The sequence below is a fragment of the Oryx dammah genome, unplaced genomic scaffold (assembly GCF_014754425.2).
Source record: "Oryx dammah isolate SB20612 unplaced genomic scaffold, SCBI_Odam_1.1 HiC_scaffold_9, whole genome shotgun sequence".
Taxonomy (NCBI): domain Eukaryota; kingdom Metazoa; phylum Chordata; class Mammalia; order Artiodactyla; family Bovidae; genus Oryx; species Oryx dammah.
Window position 1 is genome coordinate 48,747,861 of NW_024070193.1, and position 26,975 is coordinate 48,774,835.

The 26,975-nt window shown below is 44.0% G+C and overlaps 1 protein-coding gene and 1 pseudogene across 3 annotated transcripts in view; one reads left to right on the forward strand and one right to left on the reverse strand.

Moving 5' to 3' along the window:
• Nucleotides 1-26,516, reverse strand: part of DLEC1 (DLEC1 cilia and flagella associated protein) — an 86,980-nt gene extending 60,464 nt beyond the window's left edge. For 2 of the 3 annotated variants that reach the window (XR_005722030.1, XR_005722029.1), the window contains exons 1-6: nt 25,926-26,516; nt 24,779-24,929; nt 11,767-11,877; nt 10,066-10,259; nt 9,643-9,863; nt 8,126-8,204 (exon numbers count right to left, since the gene is read on the reverse strand). Coding sequence is in view for 1 of the 3 variants with exons in the window: in XM_040246219.1 (XP_040102153.1) it covers nt 8,126-8,204; nt 9,643-9,863; nt 10,066-10,259; nt 11,767-11,877; nt 24,779-24,929; nt 25,926-26,321 (1,152 nt within the window). In the remaining 2 variants the exon portion in view is untranslated. The remainder of the gene's footprint in view (nt 1-8,125; nt 8,205-9,642; nt 9,864-10,065; nt 10,260-11,766; nt 11,878-24,778; nt 24,930-25,925) is intronic. The other variant, XM_040246219.1, reaches the window with a different exon arrangement.
• LOC120868435 lies at nt 14,780-23,143 on the forward strand (annotated as a pseudogene).
• Nucleotides 26,517-26,975: the final 459 nt, after the last annotated feature.

Below are 26,975 nucleotides of genomic sequence, written 5' to 3' on the forward strand. Positions count from 1 at the left end.
CTCCTGGGCACATATCCAAATAAAACTCTAATCCAAAAAGATAAATACACCCCTGTGTTCACAGCAGCACCATTCACAACAGGGAATAATGCCAATACAGGGAAACGACCTAAATGTCCATCGACAAAGGAATCAATAAAGAAGCTGTGGTGCTTATATACAATGAAATACTACTCAGCAGTTAAAAAAGAACAAAATAACGCCATTTGCAGCAGCATGGATGCAACTAGGGATTATCATACTAAGTGAAGTAAGTTAGAAAGAGAAAGACAAATACCATATGATGTAACTTACACGTGAAATCTAAAATATACCACAAATGAACCTGTCTATGAAACAGGAAGAGAGTCATGGACATAAAGAACAGACTTGGTTGCCAAGGGGGTTGGGGGAAGGATGGAGTTGGAGATTGGGGTTAGCAGATGTAAGCTATTACAGACAGAATGGACAGACAACAGGTCCTACTGTGTAGCACAGAGAACGATCTTCAGTATCCTATGATAAACCTTAATGCTGCTGCTGCTGCTGCTAAGTCGCTTCAGTTGTGTCCAACTCTGTGCGACCCCATAGATGGCAGCCCACCAGGTTCCCCCGTCCCTGGGATTCTCCAGGCAAGAACACTGGAGTGGGTTGCCATTTCCTTCTCCAATGCATGAAAGTGAAAAGTGAAAGTGAAGTCGTTCAGTCATGTCTGACTCTAGTGACCCCATGGACTGCAGCCTACCAGGCTCCTCCGTCCATGGGATTTTCCAGGCAAGAGTACTAGAGCGCGGTGCCATCGCCTTCTCCGAACCTTAATGCTACAGAATATTTAAAAAAAAAAGAACGTGCATGTATGTTTAACTGAACCACCTTGCAATACAGCAGACATTAACACAACACTGTAAGTCAACTGTAATTTAAAAAATCCCCCAAATTACAAAATAAATAAAAGTTTTCATCAGTGTCAACAAAAGGTTATGAAAAAATGATACAGCCTGTCCTTCCCTGAAATGTGCTAATTATATATGATTCTCTGTGCAATGAGTGGTTTCTTCCAACCATATGGACTCAAAGATCCTACTCATAATCATTACACTGTACTTTAATTTTAACATTCTTTTACATATACTTGCCTATATATTTAAACAATCTGCATATGTAGCAACCTTTTAAAGGAAAAGATATCTTTAAAACCGCTTATAAGCTGTCACTCACCACCTTATCCAAACCCCTGGGGAAGATGGTAGACAAAAGGGAAGAGAAGGATGCAAGCTCAGCCCCTCTCACAAAAACACCCAAATCATAACTAACTGCTCAACAATTATCGACAGAAAAAACCAGAACCTACCAAAAAAGGTATCCAAAGACAAAGAAAAGCCACAATGAGATGGGAGGAGGAATGCAATCATGATAAAATTAAGTCCCATACCTGCTGGGTAGGCAACCCACAGACAAAGCCCTTGGGAGATACACACACACATACACACACGTTATATTTTTATACAGAGAAATGGGGCTCCTTTCCTTTGTTCTTGATTTACTCTGTACTAGGAGTAAGCAAGGCTAAGTGGTAGACCAGTGTTCAGGTAATTCAGTCAACAGACCTACCATCTGTGAGCACTAATACCAAAATGGTTTAAACAAACCTAGAATTAACCTCTGCCCATGTGGGTTTCAACCTGGTGGGAAAGAGAAATAAAAGTGTGCCATGAAAGAATAAAGACAGGAGGGGAAGCCGGTCCTACACAGCCGGCGCTTGCTTCATCCCCAGGCTCCACAGTGGGCACCTGCAGGTCCTACAGAAGTGTCTGTTGTCTGTCCCCCAGCAGCTCTCCCTTTGCCCATTCCATGGCCAAAGTGAAATAATTTTAGCTCGCTTTCTCTGAGTCTGCCAACCTCACCATCTTTGAAATGTGATGACTAGACACAGAAGTCCAAAAGAGAGTAACTGTTATGTTCAAGTAGACAAATGCTTTAACATTTAGCCTAAATGACTGACATATCAGTGTGCTTCTGCACACTGGATGAGAGTGGATAAGAGCTCCTAAAGAATTATGGATTTGCAAGTGCTCTTTAAACTGCAAAGGACAGTGCATATGTGTGTGAAGGGATTGTCACCATTAAACATAGCTACATTTATACCTAATGAACAGAACTGGTGACTCCCAAGCTTGGTCTTGACCTGATTCTCCAGGATGGAAGAAGGCAAGCATCAAGAGCGAAGCTGGGAAAAGGAACGAGGAAAGTCTCTACACTGGATATACTGTTAAGTGAAAAAAGCAAGGTGCAGAGGAGAGTGAGGACTGATGCTGAAGCTGAAACTCCAATACTTTGGCCACCTCATGCAAAGAACTGACTCATTTGAAAAGACCGTGATGTTGGGAAAGATTGAGGGCAGGAGGAGAAGGGGATGACAGAGGATGAGATGGCTGGATGGCATCACCGACTCAACGGACATGAGTGTGAGTAAACTCCGGGAGTTGGTGATGGACAGGGAGGCCTGGCGTGCTGCGATTCATGGGGTCGCAAAGTCAGACACGACTGAGCGACTGAATTGAACTGAGGACAGTAAGTAGGAGACAGCGTTCAAATATACCTACATATTTGCCTATGGTTTCAAAAAGAAACAGTGGAAGAACCCAAACTAACAGAAACAGTTATCTCCAGGAGTAAGGAGAGTAAAAGGAAGAGGGGAAATAAAGGGAAGTTTGAGGGAAGGCTTTTTTAAAAAACAGAAAATCACAGATAATAAATGCAGAAAGAATAGTAGAATTTGAAGTCACCATTTTATAACCCTTAATTAAAAAAAAAATTGATCTAGGCAACAGCCATCTAATGCTACTAAAGCATTAAGTGAGAGGTTGGCAAGATGTTTTAAAGGGTAAATTAGGCTCATAACACCTGAAGCCATTCATCACTGATAACGGGAAAACCATGTATCACACTCTTCCTGATGGGCTACAGTAAGAAATATACACTCCCACCAAAGAAGTATTCTTGCCAAAAAATGAAAAAAAATCTTGAACATGAATTTAATCAAGCCTCTATGTCTAACAAGTTTACAGAAAATATGGAGGATAAAAGAATATGTTGAACATCACCACAATAAAGCAATCAGCAAGAGTCAAACTGAGACAGAAAGCAAAGAAGGACTTGAGGTCAACTCGTCTTACAAAACACCAGAATCACCACTAACCATTGAACAACCATAGACAAAAAAGATTTGAACCTACCGAAAAAGATGTTCTACCACCCAAGACAAAGAAGCCACAACAAGATGGTAGAACGGCACTTCCACCGTAATAATCAAATCCTATACCCACCGAGTGGGTGACCACAAACTGGAAAATAATTACATTGCAATTGAGTGAGAGTTCTGACACCCGCCCCCCATCCGACTCCCCAGCCTGGGGGTCTGACATCTGGAGGAATAGCTCCCAGAGCACCTGGCCTTGAAGGCCAGCAGGGCTCGAGAGCAGAAGCCACACAGGACTGCTGGAGGGCACAAATGATGTGACACGAGCACTAGGACTCAGAACAAGGCAACAGCGCCTAGGAGCCTGGGCCAGACCTACCTGTGCGTCTCGGAGGGTCCCCCGGGGAGGCGGGGGTCAGCGGTGGCTCACTAACAGGGACAAGGACGGTGGCGGTGGACACCCCAGGGAACACCCGTTGGTGTGATCTCTCCCAGAGCGTGACACTTTGGCACTGAGACCTGACACCACCCAACAGGCTGCAGACCCCAGTGCTGGGACTTCTCAACAAAACAGGATGGAAACACGGCCCCGCCCACCAGAAGACAGGCTGCCAAAAGACGTCCTGACCTCATGGCTGCCTTAAACACAGCTCCTGACACGGGCCTGCCCGTCAGAGGGACAGGACCCAGCTGCACCCACTGGAGGGCAGGCACCAGTCCCTCCCTCCAGGAGGCCTGCTCAAGCCCGTGGACCCAGCTCACATGCCAGGGGACAGACACCAGAGGCAAGGAGAGATGGAGCCCTGCAGCTTGAGCAACAGAGACCAGAAACACAGAGAGTCAGACAAAATGAGACAGCAGAGAAACACAGCAACTACCACCAGCAACTCTAAGCCAAGAAACTGGGCAACCTAGAAGAAATGGACAAATTCTTAGAAATATACAACCTTCCAAGTCCGAACCAGGCAGAAATAGAAAACATGGACAGACAAATCATATGTACTGAAATTGAAACAGTGATTTTAAAACGTCCAACAAACCAAAGTCCAGGACTAGATGACTTCACAGGGAAATTCTATCACACCTTTAGAGAAGAGTCAACACCTGTCCTTCCGAAACTCTTTCAAAAAGTTGCAGAGGAACAAAGCCACCTAAACTCATTCTATGAGGCCACCATCACTCTGGTACCAAAACCAGACAAAGATACCACAAAATAAGAAAAGTCCAGACCAACATAACTGGTGATCATAGATGCAAACATCCTCAACAAAATACTAGCACACCAAATCCAACAATACATTAAAAGATCATACATCATGATCAAGGAGGCTTTATCTCAAGTGTGCAGGGATTTTTCAGTATCCACAAACCAGGCAGTGTGATACATCTCATAAACAAACTGAGGAATAAAAAACACACACTCATCACAACAGATGCAGAAACGCTCCTGACAAAAGTGAACACCCACTTATGAAAGAGTTTCCATTAAGTGGACATAGAGGGGAAACTACTGAAAGGGAAGAACGGAAAGGATTTCTTCCAAAATCAGGAACAAGATAAGGATACCCACAGTCATCACTTTTATTCAACAGTTTTAGAAGTCCTAACCCCATGGCAATCAGAGAAGAAAAAGAAATAAAAGCAATCCAAACTGGAAAAGAAGTAAAAGTATCACTGTTTGCAGAGGACATGATACTATACACACAAAATCCTAAAGACTCTACTTGAAAACTACTAGGGCTTACCAATGAATACCGTAAGGTTGTAGGATACAAAATTAATACACAGAAATCTCTTGCATTTCTATATACTAACAACGAAAGATGAGAAAGAAAAATTAAGGAATCAACCCCATTTACCATAGCATCCAAAAGAATAAATTACCTAGGAATAAACCTACCTAAGGAAGCAAAAGACCTCTACTCTGAAAACTAGAGGATGCTAATGAAAGAAACTGCAGATGACACAGATGGAAAAATTCTCCATGTATATCCTTGAATTGGAAGAATCAATACTATCAATCAAAATGACTGTATTACTCAAGGCAATCTACAGAGGCAATGCAATTCTTATTAAATTACCAATGAAATTTTTCACAGAATTAGAACGAAAAAATTTTAACTGTGTATGGAAACACAAAAAGGCTGAACAGTCAAAGCAATTCTGACAAAGAAAAACAGAGCTGGAGGAATCAGGTTCCCTAACTTCAGACTAGAATACAAAGCTACAGTAATCAAAACAATATGGTACTGGAACAAAAACTGAAATAATCAATTGAACAGGATAGAAAGCCCAGAAACAAGCTCATGCACCTATGGTCAATTACTCTATGACAAAGAAGGCAAGAATACACAATGGAGGGACCTCCCTGGTGGTCCAGTGGTTAAGGCTCTATGATCCCAAGGTAGGGGGGCTGGGTTCAACCCCTAGTCAGGGAACTAGAGCCCTCATACCACAACTAAGACCCAGTGCAGTCAAACAAATTTTTTAAAAATAGAATATACAATGGAGAAAAAACAGTCTCTTCAATAAGTGATGCTGGGAAAACTGAACACCTACATGTAAAAGAATGAAATTAGAACAATCTCTAACACCATAAACAAAAATAAACTCAAAATGGATTAAAGATCTAAATTTAAGGTTAGATACTATAAATCTCTTAGAGGAAAACATGGGCAGAACACTCTGACATAAATTGCAGCAATATCTTTTTCAATCCACCTCCTACAGTCATGAAAATAAAAACAAAAATAAATATATGGGATCTAATTAAATTTAAAAGCTTTTGCAGAGCAAAGGAAACCATTAAAAAAAAGACACCCTACAAAATGGGAAAAAATATTTGCTAATGAAGCAACTGACAAGAGGTTAATCCCCCAAATATACACATTCAACTCAATATCAAAGAAACAACCAAAGCAAAAAAATGGGTGGATGATCTAAATAGACATTTTCCCAAAGAAGACACACAGATGGCCGAAGAGCACGTGAAAAGATATTCAACATCACTAATTAGGGAAATGCAGAACAAAACTACCAGAAGGCATCACCTCATCAATCAGAATGGCCTTCATCGAAAACTCTACAAGGACTTCCCCGGCGGTCCAGCGGTGAAGAGTCCCCCTGCCACTGCAGGGGATATGGGTTTGACCCCTGGCCTGGGAAAGAGCAGCCCCCACTGGCCGCAACTAGAGAAAGACTGCACACAACAAATAAGGCCTAGCGCACCCATAAATAAAGAAAACAAAAAACCTCTACAAACAATAAATGCCAGAGAGAGAGCAGAGAAAACAGAACCCTCCTACTCCATTGTGGGAATGTAAACTGGGAACACCTTTATGGAGAACAGCATTGAGGTTCCTTAAAGCTAAATGTAGAACCACCATATGACCCAGCAACCCCTCTGCGGGGCATACATCTAGAAAAAATGTAATTCTAAAAGATACATGCACCCCAGTGTTTACTGCAGTATAGCTTACAATAGCCAAGACACGAAAGCAACCTAAATGTCCATAACAGATGAACAGATAAAGAAGACAAGATACCTATGTATTAATACAATGGAATATGACTCAACCAGAAAAAAGAATGAAATAATGCCATTTCAGCAACCCAGACGGACCTAGAGAAGATTATTCTCTTAAGTGAAGTAAGTCAGACAAATATGACAAGTAGCATATCATTTATAGGTGGATTTCTAAACAATTATAGAGATGAGCTTATTTGCAAAACAGAAACAGACTCAGACTTCAAAAACAAACTTACAGTTATCAAAAGAAAAAGGTGGGGGAGGGATAAATTAGGGATTTGGCATTAACATATACACATTTATATAAGAAAGATAATCAATATGGACCTACTGTATCACACAGTGGACTCTACTCAATATTATAATTATAATTCTATAATAACCTAAATAGGAAAAGAATTTGAAAAAGGATACATGTATACATATCACTGAATCACTCTGCTGTACACCTGAAGCTAACACAACATTGGAAAATAAAAGTAAAGCCGGGGCTTCCCTCGTGGCTCAGTGGTAAAGAACCCACCTGCCAACGTGGGAGACACGGTTTGATCCCTGATCCAGGAAGCTCCCACATGCCATGGAGCAACTAAGCCTGTGCGCCACAGCTATTGAGCTTGTGCTCCACAGCTTGAGAGCCACAACTACTGAGCCCCCTCACTGCCACTACGGAAGCCCTGGTGCCCTGTGCTGCACAACAAGAGATGCCATCCCAATGGGAAGCCAGTGCACCGCAAAGAGAAAATTGCCCCCACTTTCCAGTTAGAAAAATGTCTGCACAGCAACAAAGACCCAGCACAGCCAAAAATAGATAAATAAAGCAATGAGCCAGATTTAGGTTGTAAGAAATTAGTTTCTTCTACAAACAAACAGCATTTTAAAAAATAAAAGGATGGAGGAATTATTTTTAAAAAATGTGGGCGAAATAAGAGATACTCTAACCAAACGCAATATTTGAATTCGGATTTAGAGAAACCAATTATAAATTGACTTTAAAAAAAATAAACGGATAAAAATCAGACATGAGTGGATCTTAGCTGATATTAAGGAATCACTGCTAATACTGCTGGGTGTGATGATGGTTATTCTTTAAAAGTCCTTACCTGTTAAGAGACACTCACTAAAGTATTAACTGAAGAATGACATGCTGTCTAAGCTTTCCCTTAAAATACTCCAGTGTACGCATGTGCACAGAGATACACACACCTGAACCTGCAGGGCAACAGATGGAACGAGATTTGCTGGATGCAGGCAACTACTGAAGCTGGGCGATGGACACAGAGGGAACATGACAGTCTTTTCCCTAGTTTTGTGTATGGCCTGTGTGTGTGTGTGTGTGTGCATGGTTTTAAATTTCCACGGCAAAGACTTTGTAAAAATAAGGAAGCCGAGTGGGATATGTAAAGAAACCAGATTCCTACCTCATAAACTGGTCCAATTTCATAATCTGTGAAAAATCCGATGGAGGGCTTAGCTAGAAACACTGGAGTATCAGCACAACTGTGGGAGGGCAAGGGAGGGTGAGAGAGGCTGTTAGTTTCATCCCTGTAAGTGATTCATGGAAAATAAATACATTCAAGTCATCAAAGAGATTGGCAATGCATCATCCTTTGGGTTTTATTGTTGGCAAAGCAGGTCACAAAACAATTTTACAGCAAGATTGAATCTTTGTGAAGATATATATAGCTACACATAGCACAGGGAAAACTCTGGAAGCTTAAACACCAATATGTTTTTTTAAATTTATTTTACTTTTACAAACCCTTGTGTCGAGGGCTGACTTTCAACAGATCACAGCGAGGAGATGCTCTGCTACATACAAAATCCCGAACACCAATATGTTAACTGCATGTTTTATATAGGTGCTATTTTTTCTCACCAAATCTTTTCATTTTTGGTTTTTCTCTTTTCTTTTTGGCTGCACCAAGTGGCCTCTGGAATCTTAGTTCCTCAACTAGGGATCAAATCCAGGCCCCCTGCATTAGGAGGAAAGAATCTTTCTCACTGGACTACCAGTGAAGCCTAAGTAAATATTTTCTGTTGTTTTTTTTTTTAATAAAAACATATTATTTCTCTAATAAATAAACATTAATAGTGTTTTTTGTTTTTTGTTTTTTTCAATTTATTTGGCTGCACCAAGTCTTTGTTGCAGCAGGCAGGATCTTTACTTGTGGCAGGTGGGATTTAGGTCCCAGACAAGGGATCAAACCTGAGCCCCAGAACTGGGGAGCACAGAGTCTTATTCCCCCAACCATTAGGGAAGTCCCACACTAATCATTTTAAGTCCATTAAAATTATGAACCCCTGAAGCAAATCATTCCCTTTGTATGGACACTTATTGAAATATAGCCAAACGGCTGCCCAGGTGGCTCAGTGGGTAAGGAGATGCAGGTTCGATCCTCTGGGACAGGAAGATCCCCTGGAGTAGGAAATGGCAACCCACTCTAGTATTCTTGCCTGGAAAATTCCATGGGCAGAGGAGCTTGGTGGGCTATAGTCCACAGGGTCCCAAAGAGTCGGACACGACTGAGTGACTGAGCGCACACACTCTTTTAAAGAAAAATCACTATCTGTACTAGTTACTTGTCATTAAGCAGATTTGAACATTTTTATTATCCAAGACACATAAATGTAACGGCAGGAGCACACAGCCATAGAGATGCCTCCCATTTGACTCAGGCTGTTCAGATATAAGCAAAGGGCCAACACTAACGCCTATTCCTCAAGAAAAGGTCAGAAAAGCACAAAGCCAGGACTCTGGGGACGTCCCGAGACCACACCCGCGGGCAGCCCCAAAGCCCTGCTCAACTTGGATCCTGACCCTGGGGCCCCAAACCTCGAGGACCCTCCAGAAGCCAAAGCAGACCCACGACTTTCTTTCTGTGCTTTCCTGTACAGAGTCCGAGTCTCTGAGAATACAAGTCAGGAGAAGACGCACCTCTCCTCCAGCTCTCCGTCCTGGAAGTCTCCTACCCGTGCTGGCTTCTTGGGAGGAAAGAGAAGAGACTTGCCTCCCCACGGAGTGTTAGGAGGGAAAAAGCGAGGGTTTCTCAGGAAGCGGTTCCGACTCTCCATCCTGGCAAGCCGAAGCCGCTCCAGCTGCCTCTGGGGCACCCGCAAATGGTTCATCCAGTTTTTATTCTTCGGTAAACCTGTTTTCTTTGAAATGTGAGAAAAGGATAGAGTCAATGAGAGGCTGAGGGGGCGTGTGCATTGACATCTTGCTGATCCCGTGACCCCGGATGGCCAAGGACACCCTCCTGTTTTGCTGTGGCTTCATTAGGACGTGTATAGCCTGGAACCTCTTTCCCCCTCATCATGGCCCTGCCCCCTCACCACCGCACACTGGCTTCAAACTCACCTTGACGGCTGCTCTGGATACGAGTTTGGCCTTAAAAGACGAGTCCCATGTGAGGCTGTCCAAAGTACAGTCCATCTCCTCTGCAGACGGAGAGGACATCTTCCTGCACGCGGGCTTCTTGGTCAGCTCGTTCTTTGGGATGGAACGTTTCTCGGAACTAAATGTCGGTTTTGAATATCCAGGGACAGAGACACCTGTGGCACCAGGAAAAACATGAAGTTACCAGACCCAGGGGAAGAGGTGACCCATCCAAGATGACTAAATGAAATTATCAAACGCACCGCTAGCTTCCTTTTCTAAATGTTTATATTTTCTACACCAGATGTATTAAATAATCACCCTTCAGCATCTCAGTTACTCCTGAACTTACTCTGCATCCTTGAGACTCTAGTGTTCATACTGTATTATCTGTTCACTTGTCCAACATGGCCAGGAACAGGAGAGGACCACGGTCACACATACACATGGACACATACCACACACGTGAACACGCTTTTTAAAAGGCTCACATGAGAAATCAAAGTTTGTATTAGCTTTGCAGACTGCAAAATCATCTCCAAAAAGTTAAATGAGGATATTCAACGTTGCCAGCAGTGAAACTGGTACCATCACATCTCCGAGCACAGTCCCAGGTGAATGCTCAATAACATCTACTCAGTGCTCTGCAATGACCTATATGGGAACAGAATCTAAAAAAGAGTGGACTCTATGTATGTGTATACTGACTCACCTTACCATATGCCTAAAAATAACCCAACACTGTCAATCAACTATACTCCAAGAAAACTGATCTGAAAAAGAAATGGAACCAGATCACACAGGGAAAAAAAAATCCTCAGTACATGTGAACTCCATCCTTATTTACCTGCCTAAGATAGTATTTGAAAGTTGGTTGGAAACTAAGTGGCTGAGTATCCCAGGCACTTGGTTCTGCTTCCTCTTTCTGGCCTCACCTGTCAGCATGGCCCAGGCCGTCAGTTAAACTCTCTCTTCATCTACATCCTCAATTCTCTGGACCCCCATCCTCCTACCCCAAAGGCTTTCTCAGCTCCAAACCCCCAAGAGATCATCAGAGTTCCACTGACTGGGGCTGCTGACGAGCTTATCTTTGGAGCCTGGCACCACCAGGCTGCCATCCAGATGTTTGGTCACAGGATCTACGCGGTGACGCTTCCAAAACATTACCTTCCTGCTTAAGCCCACAAGACAGCTTCCCACCCCACTCAATCTCAGAGGGTCTTGCCTCCCACAGCGTGGGAAACTAGCCCCATATCACATTCACACACACATAGCCTTCGCTGCTCCCAACCTTCTCTCCACACTCAACATCACTCCTGGCCTGTAAGGGGTATGCAGAACCCTTAGGTCTGTGTTCTGAGCCCATGAGACACTTGCTCCCTTGCTCGTCTCTGTCTGCAGATCTGCCCTCTCGTGAGTCATTCAACAACATTTTAAAATAATTTCACGTCTTGTCGTTGGGCAACTGACTAGGATATCATCACTTTGAGAATCTGAGACTTTTATCTCGTAGGAGTTAGTAAGCTAGTGAGCAAGCAGGATGCTCAGAGCTGGCCCTCCCAATAGCCACGACCAAAAGATCTATGAACAAGGAAATGGCACGAAGGTGGCTGCTGTGGTCCTGCTGCTAAAGAACTTCGCTGGAATGGTGTCAGAGGCTCGAAGGCAGTACAGACGCATTACCTTTAGGTGCAGAGCAAAATGGCACTGAATCGCTGTAGTAATCATTTGGGCAGATCAAATGGTGCTTCCGTAGCAACTCGTTGTCCACACACCATCTGAAGATGGTCTTCACTACACAGAAGGGAATGAGAAAAGCTGTTTTGAGGCAGATTGATGTCAAAGAAACTACACTCAAGCTTTCTTCATCCTCCCAGCCTAAACCACCTAACAGAATTCTTCAGTGGTGATTTTGAGATTTAAGAAACTCATCAGTGAGTATTTTAGTTGGTCACTTACAAGAGGCCAACCACTGGGCAAGGCTGTGTTGTGGTATTATTTAAGCCAAAATATGGTTACTCGCAGAGAGATCAATAAAAAAGTGTTAGGAGAAATAGAGTAGATTGATGGGTGGCCCCCATTTTTCACTCTTCTCTGTATCCATGTGAGTGTGCAGTTCCTATTACTAGAGACAGATCCCACTTCTTCACCCTTGATGTTGGTTGTATGATGTGCTTTGACCATGAGATGCTGGCAGGATTTTGAAAGGTGCTTGTGCAGCTGAGCCTTCCCTCTTGTGTCTTTGCCATCGTCATGAGAAGAGCTCCTGGGCCTTCACCCCGGACCCCAGCAGGAATCCACGTGGAGCTGACTTGAACCCAACGTGCAGCAGGGAACCATGTTCAGCTGGATGCACAGCTGGACGTTGGTCTAGCCAGCTAAGTCCAGCTAGATCAGCCAACCACCAACCGACCAGCAGACACAGGAGAGGAGATCTCATTTAATAGAATGGGAAGTTGATAAATAACATCTTGGGTTGATGAGCACGGGAACGGTAGAAAAGGTATATTATTGAGAGGCTTCCAGAAGAATTAGAGCTAAAAATGGCAGTGTCTGGCAAGTGGCCTGCAGTTGGGAAAAGTGAGGTGGAGGATTTTTTCCAACAGACTTCTTGAGCAGTGTTAGGTTTGTAGCAAAATTGAGAAGAAGGTACAGAGGTTCCCCATGCACTCTCTGCCCCCACACATGCACAGCCTCCCCCTTTATCAACACCCCTTACAACTGAAGATCCCAACACTGACACACCATTATCACACGAACCCTGAAGTTTCTATTAGGATTCACTCTTGGTATTCTACAGTCTATGGGTTTGGACAAATGTGTAATGACATATGTAGGTGAGGATTTTTTCTATTTTATTAGAAGTGTTTCTAAACTATTTGATTTTTTAAAACCATGTACACAGGACTTCCCTGGTGGTCCAGTGGTTAAGACTCTGCCTGCCAATGCAGAGAACATGAGTTCAATCCCTGGTCCAGCAAGATTCCACAGACGATGAGGCAACTAAGCCGGTGCGCCAAAACTACTTAGCCTGCACTCTAGAGCCCGCGAGCCACAACTACTGAAGCCTGCATGCCTAGAGCTTGTGCTGCGCAACAGAACGCACAACACTGAGAAGCCCACGGCACTGCAACCAGAGAGCAGTCGCTGCTCACTCCAACTAGAGAAAGTCTGAGGGCACCAATAAAGATGCAGCACAGCCAAAACCCCCCAGCAAACAGGTGGGGGAACAGTGGAAACAGTGACAGACTTTATTTTCTTGGGCTCCAAAGTCACTGCAGGTGGTGACTGCAGCCATGAAATTCAAAGATGCTTGCTCCTTGGAAGAAAAGTCATGACCAACCTAGACAGCATATTAAAAAGCAGAGACATTACTCTGCCAACAAAGGTCCATCTAGTCAAAGCTTTGGTTTTTCCAGTGGTCATTTATGGATGTGAGAGTTGGAACATAAAGAAAGCTGAGTGCTGAAGAACTGATGGTTTTGAACTGTGGTGTTGGAGAAGACTCTTGAGAGTCCCTTGGACTGCAAGGAGATCCAACCAGTCCATTCTAAAGGAAATCAGTCCTGAATATTCATTGGAAGGACTGATGCTGAAGCTGAAACTCCAATACTTTGGCCACCTGATGCGAAGAACTGACTCATTTGAAAAGACCCTGATGCTGGGAAAGATTGAAGGAGGAAGGAGAAGGGGACAACAGAGAATGAGACAGTTGGATGACATCACCGTTTCAATGGACACGAGTTTGAATAAACTCGGAGTTGGTGATGGACAGGGAGGCCTGGTGTGCTGCAGTCCACGGGTTTGCCAAGAGTCGGACATGACTGGGCAACTGAACTGAACAGCCAAAAAAAAAAACCCAAAAAAAGAAAAGAATCATGTGCACTACTACTTTGATAAAAATTAAGGAATAAATAGGGTGAATGGAAGACTTGAAAGTTTTCAAGCTTTGTTGTTCGTTCCATTAACAAACATGGTGCTTTAAGAGGACTTTCTGAGATTTCCCTGCTGGTCCAGGGGTTATGTGGACTGCAGCGGGCACAGGTTATGCTTCCACTGCAGGGGAGGCAGGTTCAATCCCTCACTGGGGAACTAGGACCGTACAAGCTGTGCTGCAGCCAAATAAAGGGGAGGCTGTTTGAACGTAGGGGATTACGGAGTGGGAGAGAGGTCAGGGAATTAATTCATCATGAAGAACTTCAGCCCACAGCACTGAAGCAAGGGGCTCTTAGGACACGATCTGGACTCTTGCTATGAAACTCAAAACTGCTCAGTCATCTGCCGGCTCCTGTGTCTGGAGAACAGAGGCTTCCTTCCAAAATTCGCCAAGAGCCTCTCATTGACCCATCCCAGAACCACAGCTGAAAGGGTCATTCTGGGCAAATGTGGCTCCCAGGCCTCTCCTCTGCAACGCAGAGCCCTCAGCAGGGAGCGGCAGCGATGCCAAAGTGACCCAGTCTAGCCCAGTTCCCAAGGACCTGGCAATGGCCTATTTGAAATGTTAAAAGATAAGATAAAGCTTCCAGAAAAACGGCAAAGGCCATGTGGCAAGGAGATGTATCCTCTCTCTCCTGATACCATTCCCTCCCCAAGGTCCTCCCCTAGGCCGTGGGCAGTTCCGTGTCTGCAGGAGCGGGCTGGTGGGGCGCAGCTTGTTATCAGGGCTTTGGGAAATCTCTCTCCACATCAGGCGTGGATGGTGGATCAGGTGAGCCTTGGACACCCTGCACTGGCCTTATGACCTCTTGTAGGAAGGGTGGGCTTCCTACATGGACCCTGCCCCTGAGCATGGGATTGCAAGGCACTGGCTGCTCCCCTTCCCAACAGATAATTCAGATAAGACACCAGCAAGGAAAGGGAATGAAAGCACAGAACACTCTGCAAAACTCTGATCTTTCTCCCTCTGTCTGGGGAATTTACACGTTTTCCACCTTGTGACATTTGTATTAGCAAAGAGAGAAAGGTTACTTCAGTGCCTCAAATAACAATCACCTTCAAGATCAATCACCCAAGTTACAAAAGAGGTTCTTGGGACACCACTCTCTACCCTGAGAAGCAGAACCAGAAAGGTGTCCAGGGAACTGGATTAAGGTCTCTACTTCTGCTATTTCTCAAATGAAAAAGAGAAACCTTCCCAGCAGAAGGCTGAGAAACCAGGGTGGATAATGTCTGCTTATAACCTAATATTGCGTACTAAGTCACTCAGTCGTGTCCGACTCTGCGATCCCGTAGACTGCAGCCTGCCAGGCTCCTCTGTCCACGGAGATTCTCCAGGCAAGAATACTGGAGTGGGTTGCCATTTCCCACTGGGGAATTTCCTAACCCAGAGATCAAACCCACGTCTCTTAAAATCTGTATTGGCAGGGGGGTTCTTTACCACTAGCACCACCTAAGAAGCCCATAACTTAATATTATCTTGGGTAAAAAAATAAAATGAAGGTCACTGGGAAATGCTCTTGGCTGATGTTTATTTCCCAGTTCTCAATGTTTTATTCCACTTTCCTTAAAAGCAAACAAACAAACAATTATGTGTTCTCCCCTGATCTCTAGCCAGAAGAATCCTACCAAAGACAGGGACAGTATCTGACTCCGGGGACTTGCCAGACAGCAGGCAACCAATAAATCCTCCCGAGAATCCACTACCAGTCATCTCTGCCTGAATCCACGACTGAGGGAGGGGGTCTGGCAGCTACGCGACTGCTGCGGAGAAGCGGGGACAGGAGGAGACATGGAATCTGCACGGGGTGTTCACTGTCTCACGGGGCTGAGCTTCTGCGAGGGCAGACCTGCCAGGGGACAGGGGCCCACACACCTTAGGGGAAGCCATCTACAACCGTGTGACACTGTGCGTGGAAAACAGGCCTTCCCCCTCCTCCTGACAGAAGACACACACGGGCTTTGACAGCAGACGCAAGTTCAAAGCTGGGTCCCAGCCCTTTGGAGCTGTGGGAATTTAGGGAATCATCTGAGCTCCTCTCTCAATTCCTACACCTGTAAATGGAGAGAAAACCTATCTTGCAGGGCTGTTGGAAGGATTCCGTGGAATAACATTTGTGAAGCATCTTACCCATCGTCTGGTCCCCAGCAAGACCCCATCAGTGTAGAGCTTTCTGAAGCCACTGTATCTTCTACTTCTCCCTCCCTGCAGGCCACGGACACGTCAGGTCTCCTCACCCTAAAAGCACTGTCTCTGCTGCCCTGGAAAATGATGATTTTCAGGGATGCAGGATGACAGATCAAAGTCTCTGGGGGGAACATAGGGTACCAGGACTTTTGGAGAAACGGCCGATTCCAGGTCTGGAGCAATGAACACACAAGATGAACCTGGAACATCTGATCATTCCAGAAAGTAAGGAAGTTCACCACAGGCAACCAATGTTACGCCAATAGTCAGGCATCGACTTGAAAAGGCTCCAGGCGGCTAAGATGGGACAACCTGAGCATCAACAGGACAATCAACATAACTAGTTATGGCTAATACTCTGAGCGCCCAATGCAAGGGGCCAGTGTTCGATCCCTGGTCAGGGAATTAGATCCCACATGCTGCAACTAAGACCAAGTACAGCCAAACTAACTAATCAAAAAAAAAAAAAAAAAAAAAAACCACTGTCGAAAGAGAGGATCCTGGGGAGCTGGGCGTACAAAGCACGGGGACTCTGTCTCTCCACCCAGGCACAGGTTGCACTAGTAGAATCAGTCTAATTGAACTACTCTGTAACTATGGCGTCTATTGAAGACTTGTACTCCCAGGGGGAAGCCTGGACAGGCAACTGCAGTGAACTTAGCATAGGAGCAGCTCCCACCCCTCATTCTCAGTCCCAGGGCAGGCATCTGTGCATGTGTTTCTGGGGCAACCTACACACAACCTGTGACAGCGTGGCTGACCCAAAAAGATGCTGTCCTCCACATACCTGGGATCTGGGCTCTGACTGCCAATGACCAGAGAGGTGCAGGCGAAGAACCGCCTCCCACATTGTGGCATGCCCCTCCTCCTCCAGGTGGAAGCGACTTCTAGGGACTTCAAGTGGCTGGCACCCCCTCCTTCATCTTTCTCTTCCCCCTCTTTTGAAAGCCAGATATTAAAGACTAAGACATTCAAAAACAACTGCAGATTAGGGAGAAATCAGAACATGACCACATACACTCAGGGAAGGGTTCAGAAAAGAACCTTAAGATTATAGCTCAGGCGGAACCTCAGAACAGACAGCCAACAAAAACTAACAAACAAAACCCAAAACAATTACAAAATAACCAGCAAGCTCTGTGGAAGGGGGAGAATCTGATTTCTAAAGTCACATAATTATTAGATTCAAATGTCCAGTTTCTAACAAAAAAAAAAGTGAAAACATACAAAGAAATGAGAAAGTATGGCCCATTCAAAGGAAAAAATTAAATCAACAGCAACTGTCCTTGAAAAAAACCTGACCGCAGTTATACTAGGCAAAGGCTTAGAACAACTCTCTTGAAGACGCTCATAGAGCTATTAATAAAAGAACATGTGGAGAATATCAAGAAAATGATGTACAGTAAATATCAACACGCAGAAAACCTATAAGGAAGCTAAAAAGACATGTTGGAACTGAAAAGAACACTAACTGAAATGAAAAGCTAATTATTAAAGGGATTCAAAAGCATATCTGAGCAGGCATGAGAGAGAATCAGTGAACTAGAAGATACAAAAAAAGGAAATTATTGAGTCAAACGAAAAGGAAAAAAGACTGAAGAAAAGTAAAGAGAGCCTAAGAGGCTTGTGGGACACCAGCAGGTGACTTACATACCCACTGTGGGAGTCCTAGAAGGAAAAGAAAGGGGAAAGGGGCAGAGAGGGTATATCTAAAGAAATAATGGCGGAAAACAGCCCAGATTTAATGCAATACATGAATATAAAGATCCAAGAAGCTCATGAATTATAAGATGAACTCAAAGACTCATACTGACACGTTATAATTAATCATTTGAAAGACAAAGAGAGAATCTTGAAAGTAGCAAGACAGTAGTGACTCATCACATTCAGAGATCCTCAATAAAGTTGTCAGTAGACTTTTCATCTGAAAATTTGGAAGCCAGAAGGCAGTGGGTCAATATATTCAAAGTGCTAAAAGGGAAAACTATTAACCAAGAATCCTATATCCAGTAAAAACTGTCCTTCAAAGGGATAGAGAAATTAAGACATTTCCTGATAAACAGAAGCTGAGGGTGTTTGTTACCACTAGACCTGACCGGCAACACTCAAAGGAGTTCTGTAATGTGAAATGAAAGGACGCTAGACAGTAACTCCAAGCCACATGAAGAAATAGAGATATCAGTAAAGGTAAATACATGGATAATCATAAAAATTTTCTACATGATTTACGAGACTAATATATTTAAAGGAAAAAAAAAACCTATTAAAGCTAAAAAAAAACAACAACAAAACAAGTTCAAAGTTATGTGCTAAGTTGCTTCAGTCATGACTCTTTGTGACTATAGCCCATGGACTGCAGCCCGCCAGGCTCCTCTGTCCATGGGATTCTCCAGGCAAGAACACTGCAGCAGGCTGCCATGCCCTCCCTTCTCCAGGTATCTTCCCAACCCAGGGATTGATCCTGAGTCTCCCATGTCTCCTGCACTGGCAGGCAGGTTCTTTACCTCTACTGCCACTTGGGAAGCCCCCCCCCAAGTATACAGTAGTATAAAAAGTTAGTATTATATTAAGCTAGTATTATCATAAAAGTTAGTATTATAGTGACTTTGGTTTGTAACTCCAAGTCTTTATTTTCTACATAATTTACAAGACTAATGGATTAGTTGGTATTTCTGGGCACACAATGTATAAAGATGTAATTCTGTGACATCAACAACCAATAGGGGTGGGGATGGAGATGTAAAGAAACAAAGAATTTTGTATTTATTGAAGTTAAGCTGGTATAAATTCAAATGAGAATGTTATAATTTTGGGCTTTTAAATGTAATCCCTAAGGCAACCACAAAGAAAATAGCTGTAGAATAATACTCAAAAGAAAATTTAAAAAAGGAAATTTAAACATTTCACTACAAAAACTGACTAAATACAAAATAAGACAGTAACACTGAAGAACTGATGCTTTTGAACTGTGCTGTTGGAGAAGACTCTTGAGAGCCCCTTGGACTGCAAGGAGATCCAACCAGTTCTTCCTAAAGGATATCAGTCCTGGGTGTTCATTGGAAGGACTGATGCTGAAGCTGAAACTCCAATACTTTGGCCACCTGATGTGAAGAGGTGACTCATTTGAGAAGACCCTGACGCTGGGAAAGATTGAGGGCAGGAGGAGGAGGAGACGACAGAGGATGAGACCGTTGGATGGCATCACTGACTCAATGGACATGAGTTTGGGTAAACTCCGGGAGTTGGTGATGAACAGGGAAGCCTGGTGTGCTGCAGTCCACGGGGTCGCAAAGGGTCGGACACAACTGAGCGACTGAACTGAACTGATGCAGGAGATGAGGGACAAAACAGATACAAGACAAAAAAACAGCAAAGTGACAGAAGTTCCTCCTCATGAGTAATTACTTTAAATGTAATTTTGGCTTTCCTGGTGGCTCAGATGGTAAAGAATATGCAGGCAGTGCAGGAGACCTGAGTTCAATCCCTGGTTCAAGAAGATCCCTGGAGGAGAAAATGGCAACCCATTCTAGTATTCTTGCCTGGAGAATTGCATGGACAGAGGAACCTGGTGGGCTACAGTTTATGGGGTTGCAAAGAGTCGGACACGACTGAGCGACTATCACTTTCTTTCACTTTAAAGGTACATAGATTCAACTCTCCAGTCAAAGACAAAACCTGGCAGAATAGATAAAAATACATGATCCAACTAGATTGCTGTCTACAGGAGACTCACTTTAGATCCAATGACTCAAACAGATTAGAAATGAAAAGATGAAAAAAAGATTTCCATGCAAATAGTAATCAGGAGAGGAAGTGGCTATACTAATAGAGAAAAAAAAGACTTTTTAATCAAAAAAAGTTACAAGAAGCAAAGAAAGCAAAGAAGGACATTACATACTAATAAAAGATTCAATAGAGCAAGAATATATAATAAGCATCAACATTTACACGTCTCATGACAGATAATCAAAATAATGAAGCAAAAAATGACAGATCTGATGGGAGAAATAGATAGTTATATGATAATACTAGTTGGACACTACAGTACCCATTTATAATAATAGAAAGAATAAACAGGCAAAAGACAAGTAACGAAACAGAGGATTTAAAGAACCCAATAGATTAACTAGATCTAACAGACATATAGAACACTCTATCGAACAATAATGGCATACATGTTCTTCTCAAGTGCATTTAAAGAACGAATATCAATCCTCAAATTTTTCACAAAAAAACTGAAGAGGATGGAACCCTTATCTCATTCAAGAGGCCAGCATTACCCTGATATAAAGCCAGATAAAGACACTACAAGAAGATTACAGCCATTATGAACACTGATGCAAAAATATGTTCATCACAAAATATCAGCAACATACCTAAAGGACAGTTCACCATTATCAAGTGTGATCTGTTCCTGTGATGCCAGGACGGTTCAACATACAAAACTCGATCAATGTAATACACCACAGTAACAGAACGAAGGGGAAAGAGTCCCATGGTCACCTCAACTGATACAGAAAATTGTATGAAAAACTTCAGCATCCTTTCATGAGTAAAAAAATAAACACAAAGAACTAGGGACAACCAGAAACTATTTCAACATAATGAAAATCATGGATGAAAACCCATAGCGAATGTCATACTCCGTGGTGAAAGACTTAAAGCTTTTCCTCTAAGATCAGGAACAAGGCAGGAATGCCTGCTTTCACCATTTGTAGTAAACATAATATGAGAAGTTCTAATCAGAACAACTAGGCGAGAATTAAAAGGCATCCAAATTGGAAAGGAAGAAGTAAAATTATCACTGTTTGTGGATGATATGATCTTATAAGTTGAAAACAGTGGGATTCTCCAGTGGCTCAGAAGTAAAGAATCTTTCTATAAGGCAGGAAACCCAAGTTTGATCCCTGGGTCAGGAAGATCCCCTGGAGGAGGGCAGGCAACCCACTCCAGTATTCTATTTTTTTAAAAATTCATTTTTACTTGTTTGGCTGTGCCAGGTCTGATCTTCAATCTTCACTGTGGAATACAGTAGTTGCATCATGTGGGATCTAGTTCTCTGACCAGGGATTGAACCCAGGGGCCCCTGCATTGCAAGCCTGGAGTCTTAACCCATGGACCACCAAGGAACCCCCACTCCAGTATTCTTGCCTGGAGAATCCCAAAGACAGAGGAGCCTGGTGGGCTACAGTCCATAGGGTCTCAAAGAGTCGGACATGACTGAGTGACTGAGCGTGCACACACACAGAAAACACTAAAGATTTCATACACAAAAATCCTCTTTAGAACTAAGAAGTGAATTCAGCAAAGTAGCAGGACATAAAGTAAGCACACAAAAATCTGATGCATTTTTGTACACTAAAATGAACAATCTGAAAAGGAAATTATGAAAACAACTCCATTCCCAAGAGCATCAAAAAGGATACGATACTTGAGAATTAACCATGGAGATCAAAGGCTTATATAAGAAAAAATACAAAACTTTGCTGAAAAAAAAAAGAAAGAGGACATAAATAGAAACACATTCCATGTTCATGGATTAGAAGAATTCATATTATTAAAAATGCCAATACTGGGACTTCCCTAGTGCTTGAGAATCCACCTGCCAATGCAAGGGACATGGGTTTGACTCTTGCTTCGGGAAGATTCCACATGCCACAGGGCAACTAAGCCCATGAGTCTCAACTGCTGAGCTGGCGCTCTAGAGTTCCTGTGCTCACAAGAAAAGCCACTGCAAGGAGAAGCCAATGCAAGAAACCTCTCTACAATTAGAGAGCAGCCTCTGTTCACTGCAGGTAGAAAAAGTCGGTGCACAGCAATGAAGAGCCTGAGCACCAGGACAAAGACCCAGCACAGCCAAAATATTCTTTTAAAAGTGTCAATACTACCCAAAGCAAAATATGGATTCAATGAAATCTCTATCAAAATCCCAATGACATTTTTAATGACAGAAATAGTAAAACCCATCCTAAAATCCATTATGGAATCTCAAGGAATATCCGATAGTCAAAACAATCTTGAACAAACAAAGCTGGAGGACCCACCCACACTTGCTGATTTCAAAACTTACAAGAAAGCTACAGTAATAAGAACACAGTACTAGCATAAGTGGACACAGAAACTAATGGAATAGAATAGAAAGCCCAGAAATAAACCCTCATACATATGGTCAAATGATTTTTGACAATGATGTCAAGGCCAATCAATAGAGAAAGGACAGTCTTTTCAACAAACTATGCCAGGAAAACTGGACATCTTTATCTATAAGAATGAAGTTGGATCTTTCTGTAACACTATGTAACTCAAAATTAATCAAAGACCTAAATCCAAGACCAACACCTAATAAACTCTAGGAGAAAACACAGGGCCAAGACCAACACCTAATAAACTCTAGGAGAAAACACAGGGCCAAAACTTCACAACACTGCATTTAGCAATGATCTCTTAGCTACAACACCAAAGGCACAAAAAACAAAAGAAAAATCAACAAATTGGACTTCATGAAAATTAAAAATTGTGCATCAGAGGAAAAGCGCAACCCACAGAACAAGAGAAATATTTTCAAGTCATATATCTGGTAAGGGATTAATAACCAGGATATACAGAGAATTCCTAAAACTCAACAACAATACGATGGATTAAGAACGGGCTTGAGGAGTGCTCTGCATGCCCTCACTGCCGCTAAGATCAGGCTGGCCGAGAGAATCACAGCCTTCCTCAAGAATGTCTGTGCCAAGGAACTGGTGCTGGTGGCATCCTTCACCAGTGGGGGTCTCCCTGTAATTCTGCCCACACTCAGCCCCAACACCAAGTACTCCGTCATGATCAATGGGCCATACCCTACAAGTTCCCAGTGCCCCTCTAAGACGATGGCAAATGCCCAGCTACCCTCAGGAACGCCGGGGCCCAAGCCTGGAGTGGCTGAAGAAACTGTGAGCTCCTCCATTGACAGAGAGAGGTCCCCTCCCCAATGGCTCCCAATAAATATGTGAAATGTGAAACCCCCCAAAAAATGGGCTTGAAAAGACATTTCTCCAAAGAAGATACACAAATGGTAAATAAGCACATGAAAAGATACTCAAAATCACTCATTATCAGGGAAATGCAAAATTAAAACCACAATGAGGTACCCCCTCACACCCATCAGGATGGCTACACACCCCTCCCCACACACACCCATCCCCATCAAAAAACTAGAAAAGAAGTGTTGGTGAGGGTATGGAGAAATGGGAATCCTGTATACTGCTGGTGGGAAAGTAAAAATGGTGCAGGCACTGTGAAAACCAGTATGGTGGTTCCTCAAAAAATTAAAATAGTACTACTAATATGATCTAACAATTCCCCTTCGAGACACAAAACCAAAGAACTGAAAGTGGGATCTCAAAGAGGTATTTGTACGTCCATATTCAGAGCAGCATTATTCACAACAGCTAACACCTGGAAGCAACCCAAGAGTTCATCAGCTGATGAATGGATAAGCACAATATTATTTAACGTATGAAGGAAGGAAATTCTGACACAGGCTACAATATGGATGAACCTTGAGGGCATTACACTAAGTGAAACATGCTAGCCACAAGACAAACACTGCATGATTCCACTTATACAAATACTACTTAGAGTAGTCAAAATTACAGAGACAGAAAGTAGAATGGTGGTTGCCAGGGGCTGGAGGGACAGAGGGATTGTGAAGGTATTTTTAATAGGCATATCAGTTGTGTGAGATGAAAAGCGTTATGGAGATGGATGGTGATGATGTTTGTATAAGATAATGAATGTATTTAATACCACTGAACTGTACTCTTAAAAATAGTTAAGAGGGTAAATTTTATGTTATGTGCATTTTACCACAAAGTTTAAAACCTGGGGGAAAACTCAATGGTCAAGAACATAAAAGACAGGAAAAGTTCAAAGAAGGGTCCCAAATGAAAAGTCTAAAAATGAGAAATGACAGTGGCCTGCAACATGGCTCCCTAGACAGGATGCTAGACCACAGAGGAGAAGCGGGCGCTGTGGAGCAGCAGGGAACACCTTCGGGCCATCTGTGAACTGGAGGACAACACTGCCTCAATGCCGATTCCCTGGCTTAGAGGGCTGTGTGCTGGCTATGTAGGTGAGACTCCCTGCTCTGGAAACATGCACACTGGAGTGTTCTGTGATAATGAAACAACACTGGTGCAACTCACTCTCCAAACATTTTTAAAAAGACTAGAGAGGTTCTGTGGGTTGCATTTTTACTTTCTTGGTAAGAGTCTTTTGATGCACAATGTTTCATTTTCATGACATCCATTGCCTGGTGGCTCAGACAGTAAAGCCTCTGCCTACAATGCGGGAGACCTGGGTTTGATCCCTGGGTTGGGAAGATCCCCTGGAGAAGGAAACAGCAACCCACTCCAGTAATCTTGCCTGGAAAATCCCATGGACGAGAGGAGCCTGATAGGCTACCGTCATGGGGTCGCAAAGAGCCGGACACGACTGAGCGACTTCACATCCTTTCAATGAGGTAATACAGTAATATATTAAAGACTGGGGGGTTAGGGTGAAGGGCATAGAGCAGCTCATCATACACACCTGGAGGCATCTTGATAAAGGGCTCAAGGAACTGTACTTTGGCCTGGTGCATGGCCCGCTCTTTCTCCGCAAGGGCCCGTGCACGGGCCTGAATGATGTGTCTCTCCAACATTTCAACTTCATCCAGCCGCTGCTTATAGAGCTCCCGAATCTGGCAGGTGGGTGATCAGATGCACAGAAATACCGTGAGATGACTCAACTTCACCCGAGCAGCATTGTTTCCCATGAAGCACAGAACAGTCACAGAACTGCAAAGACCACCTGCTCTAACCAGACAGATCTGAACTCTAAGACCCATGGAGGAAAACGGCTTAAAGCTTTTACAGTAAAGTCAGGAACAGTGCCAAGTCTCAAATCCTGCCTCCTGACTACTGGCTTCTCAGTAAAGAGGTCTGTCATCCAAACTCTGAAATACCAAATGCGAGTTAACATAGACAGAGGGTTGTGTCACTCAGGATAGAAGGACTTGCTGCCTAGCTGCAGGGAGCATAGTGAACTGAAAGCCTCCAGCTGTCGCCCCTTCAGAATTCACCTCAGCCGCTTGAAAGCATTCAGCTGAGACTCCTTTAAGAAAGTCGTGGGCAGCGTGGCCAGCAGTCAGCCTTATCAGAGAGGACTCAGGACAGCTGCTCTCCTCCTTATACAGATAAGGAAGCAGAGCTGGTGTTCCAGAGACTGGGCATGCTTCCTAAAATCTGGGCATGAATGCCTCTCAGTGGTTAAGATTGTGATTTGTGACACAAAGACAAGCACCCCAGAGCGGACGTGACTTTTAGCTTTATCATTTCCAGGAAAACAACTATTCTGCTTTCTGTCGTTTCACTTATATATGCAATTGTCTGTGTAGAGATGTAAAGAGAGATAGGTGCTACAGATATACACCTTATGTGTGCAGAGAGTGTGTATTTGCCTAAGAGCGCGTATAGAGTGTCCTTCCACTACAACGTAGGATATACGGCGGAATGGACTTGGTCTGCTCTTTCCCAGCTGCGTACCCCGTGCCTGGAACAGCGGCTGCATCCGACCGGGGCTGACACTTGCCGAGTGGCTGAGTCGCGCCCTGGGTCCCCAGCACGGCCACAGACGCGACCCCGCCATCCCCTGGGTGAGCACGCGGAGAAGCGAGGGGGGCGCGGTACCCTGTTACCTGCTGCAGCTGGTCCACGAACTCCTCGTGCCGCGCATCCTCGCTGCCGCGGGCCTTGATCAAATTCGAGCTCACCTCCTCCCCTATCACCTCGGCGGTGTACAAGTTGCGGAAGACGCCGGTGAGCAAGTACGAGATGTCTTGGGTGCGCAGAGAGGTGGGGCGCAAGCGCAGCAGTTGCGGCTCGGGGAGCGGCGGGAGCGAGAGCTGCGCGACGAGGCGGCTCCGACCCCCGAAGCCATGGTGGAAGGACTCGGAGTAGGCGAGGGAGGAGAGCCAGGTGGACTGGCTGGGGCTGCGGATCCGGGCCAGACGCGGGCTGGGCGTCCACGTTGCCCCAGCGAAAGCGTAAGATCCAGACTCAGCGGACTGCCGCGCTCGCTTTCCAGTCTCCATGGCAACTGAGACGCCGCTAACTACCTGCCGCACTTCCACTTCCGGCCTGCCTCTTCCGCTTTCCGTCTGTTTGAGGGTGCCTTGAAGCCGTTATCCTCAAATAAGCGCACAGCGGTGTCGCCTTTACTAAGATGAGCTTAAATAAGTTAAATAAGCAGTGTGACAATATACAGCCTTGACGTACTCCTTTTCCTATTTGGAACCAGTCTGTTGTTCCATGTCCAGTTCTAACTGTTGCTTCCTGACCTGCATACAGATTTCTCAACAGACAGGTCAGGTGTCTTGTATTCCCATCTCTTTCAGAATTTTCCACAGTTTATTGTGATCCACACAGTCAAAGGCTTTGCCATAGTCAATAAAGCAGAAATAGATGTTTTTCTATTTCCAGATGTTTTTCTGGAAATCTCTTGCTTTTTCCATGATCCAGTGGATGTTGGCAATTTGATCTCTGGTTCCTCTGCCTTTTCTAAAACCAGCTTGAACATCTGGAAGTTCACAGTTCACGTATTGCTGAAGCCTGGCTTGGAGAATTTTGAACACTACTTTACCAGCGTGTGAGATGAGTGCAGTTGTGCGGTAGTTTGAACATTCTTTGGCATTGCCTTTCTTTGGGATTGGAATGAAAACTGACCTTTTCCAGTCCTGTGGCCACTG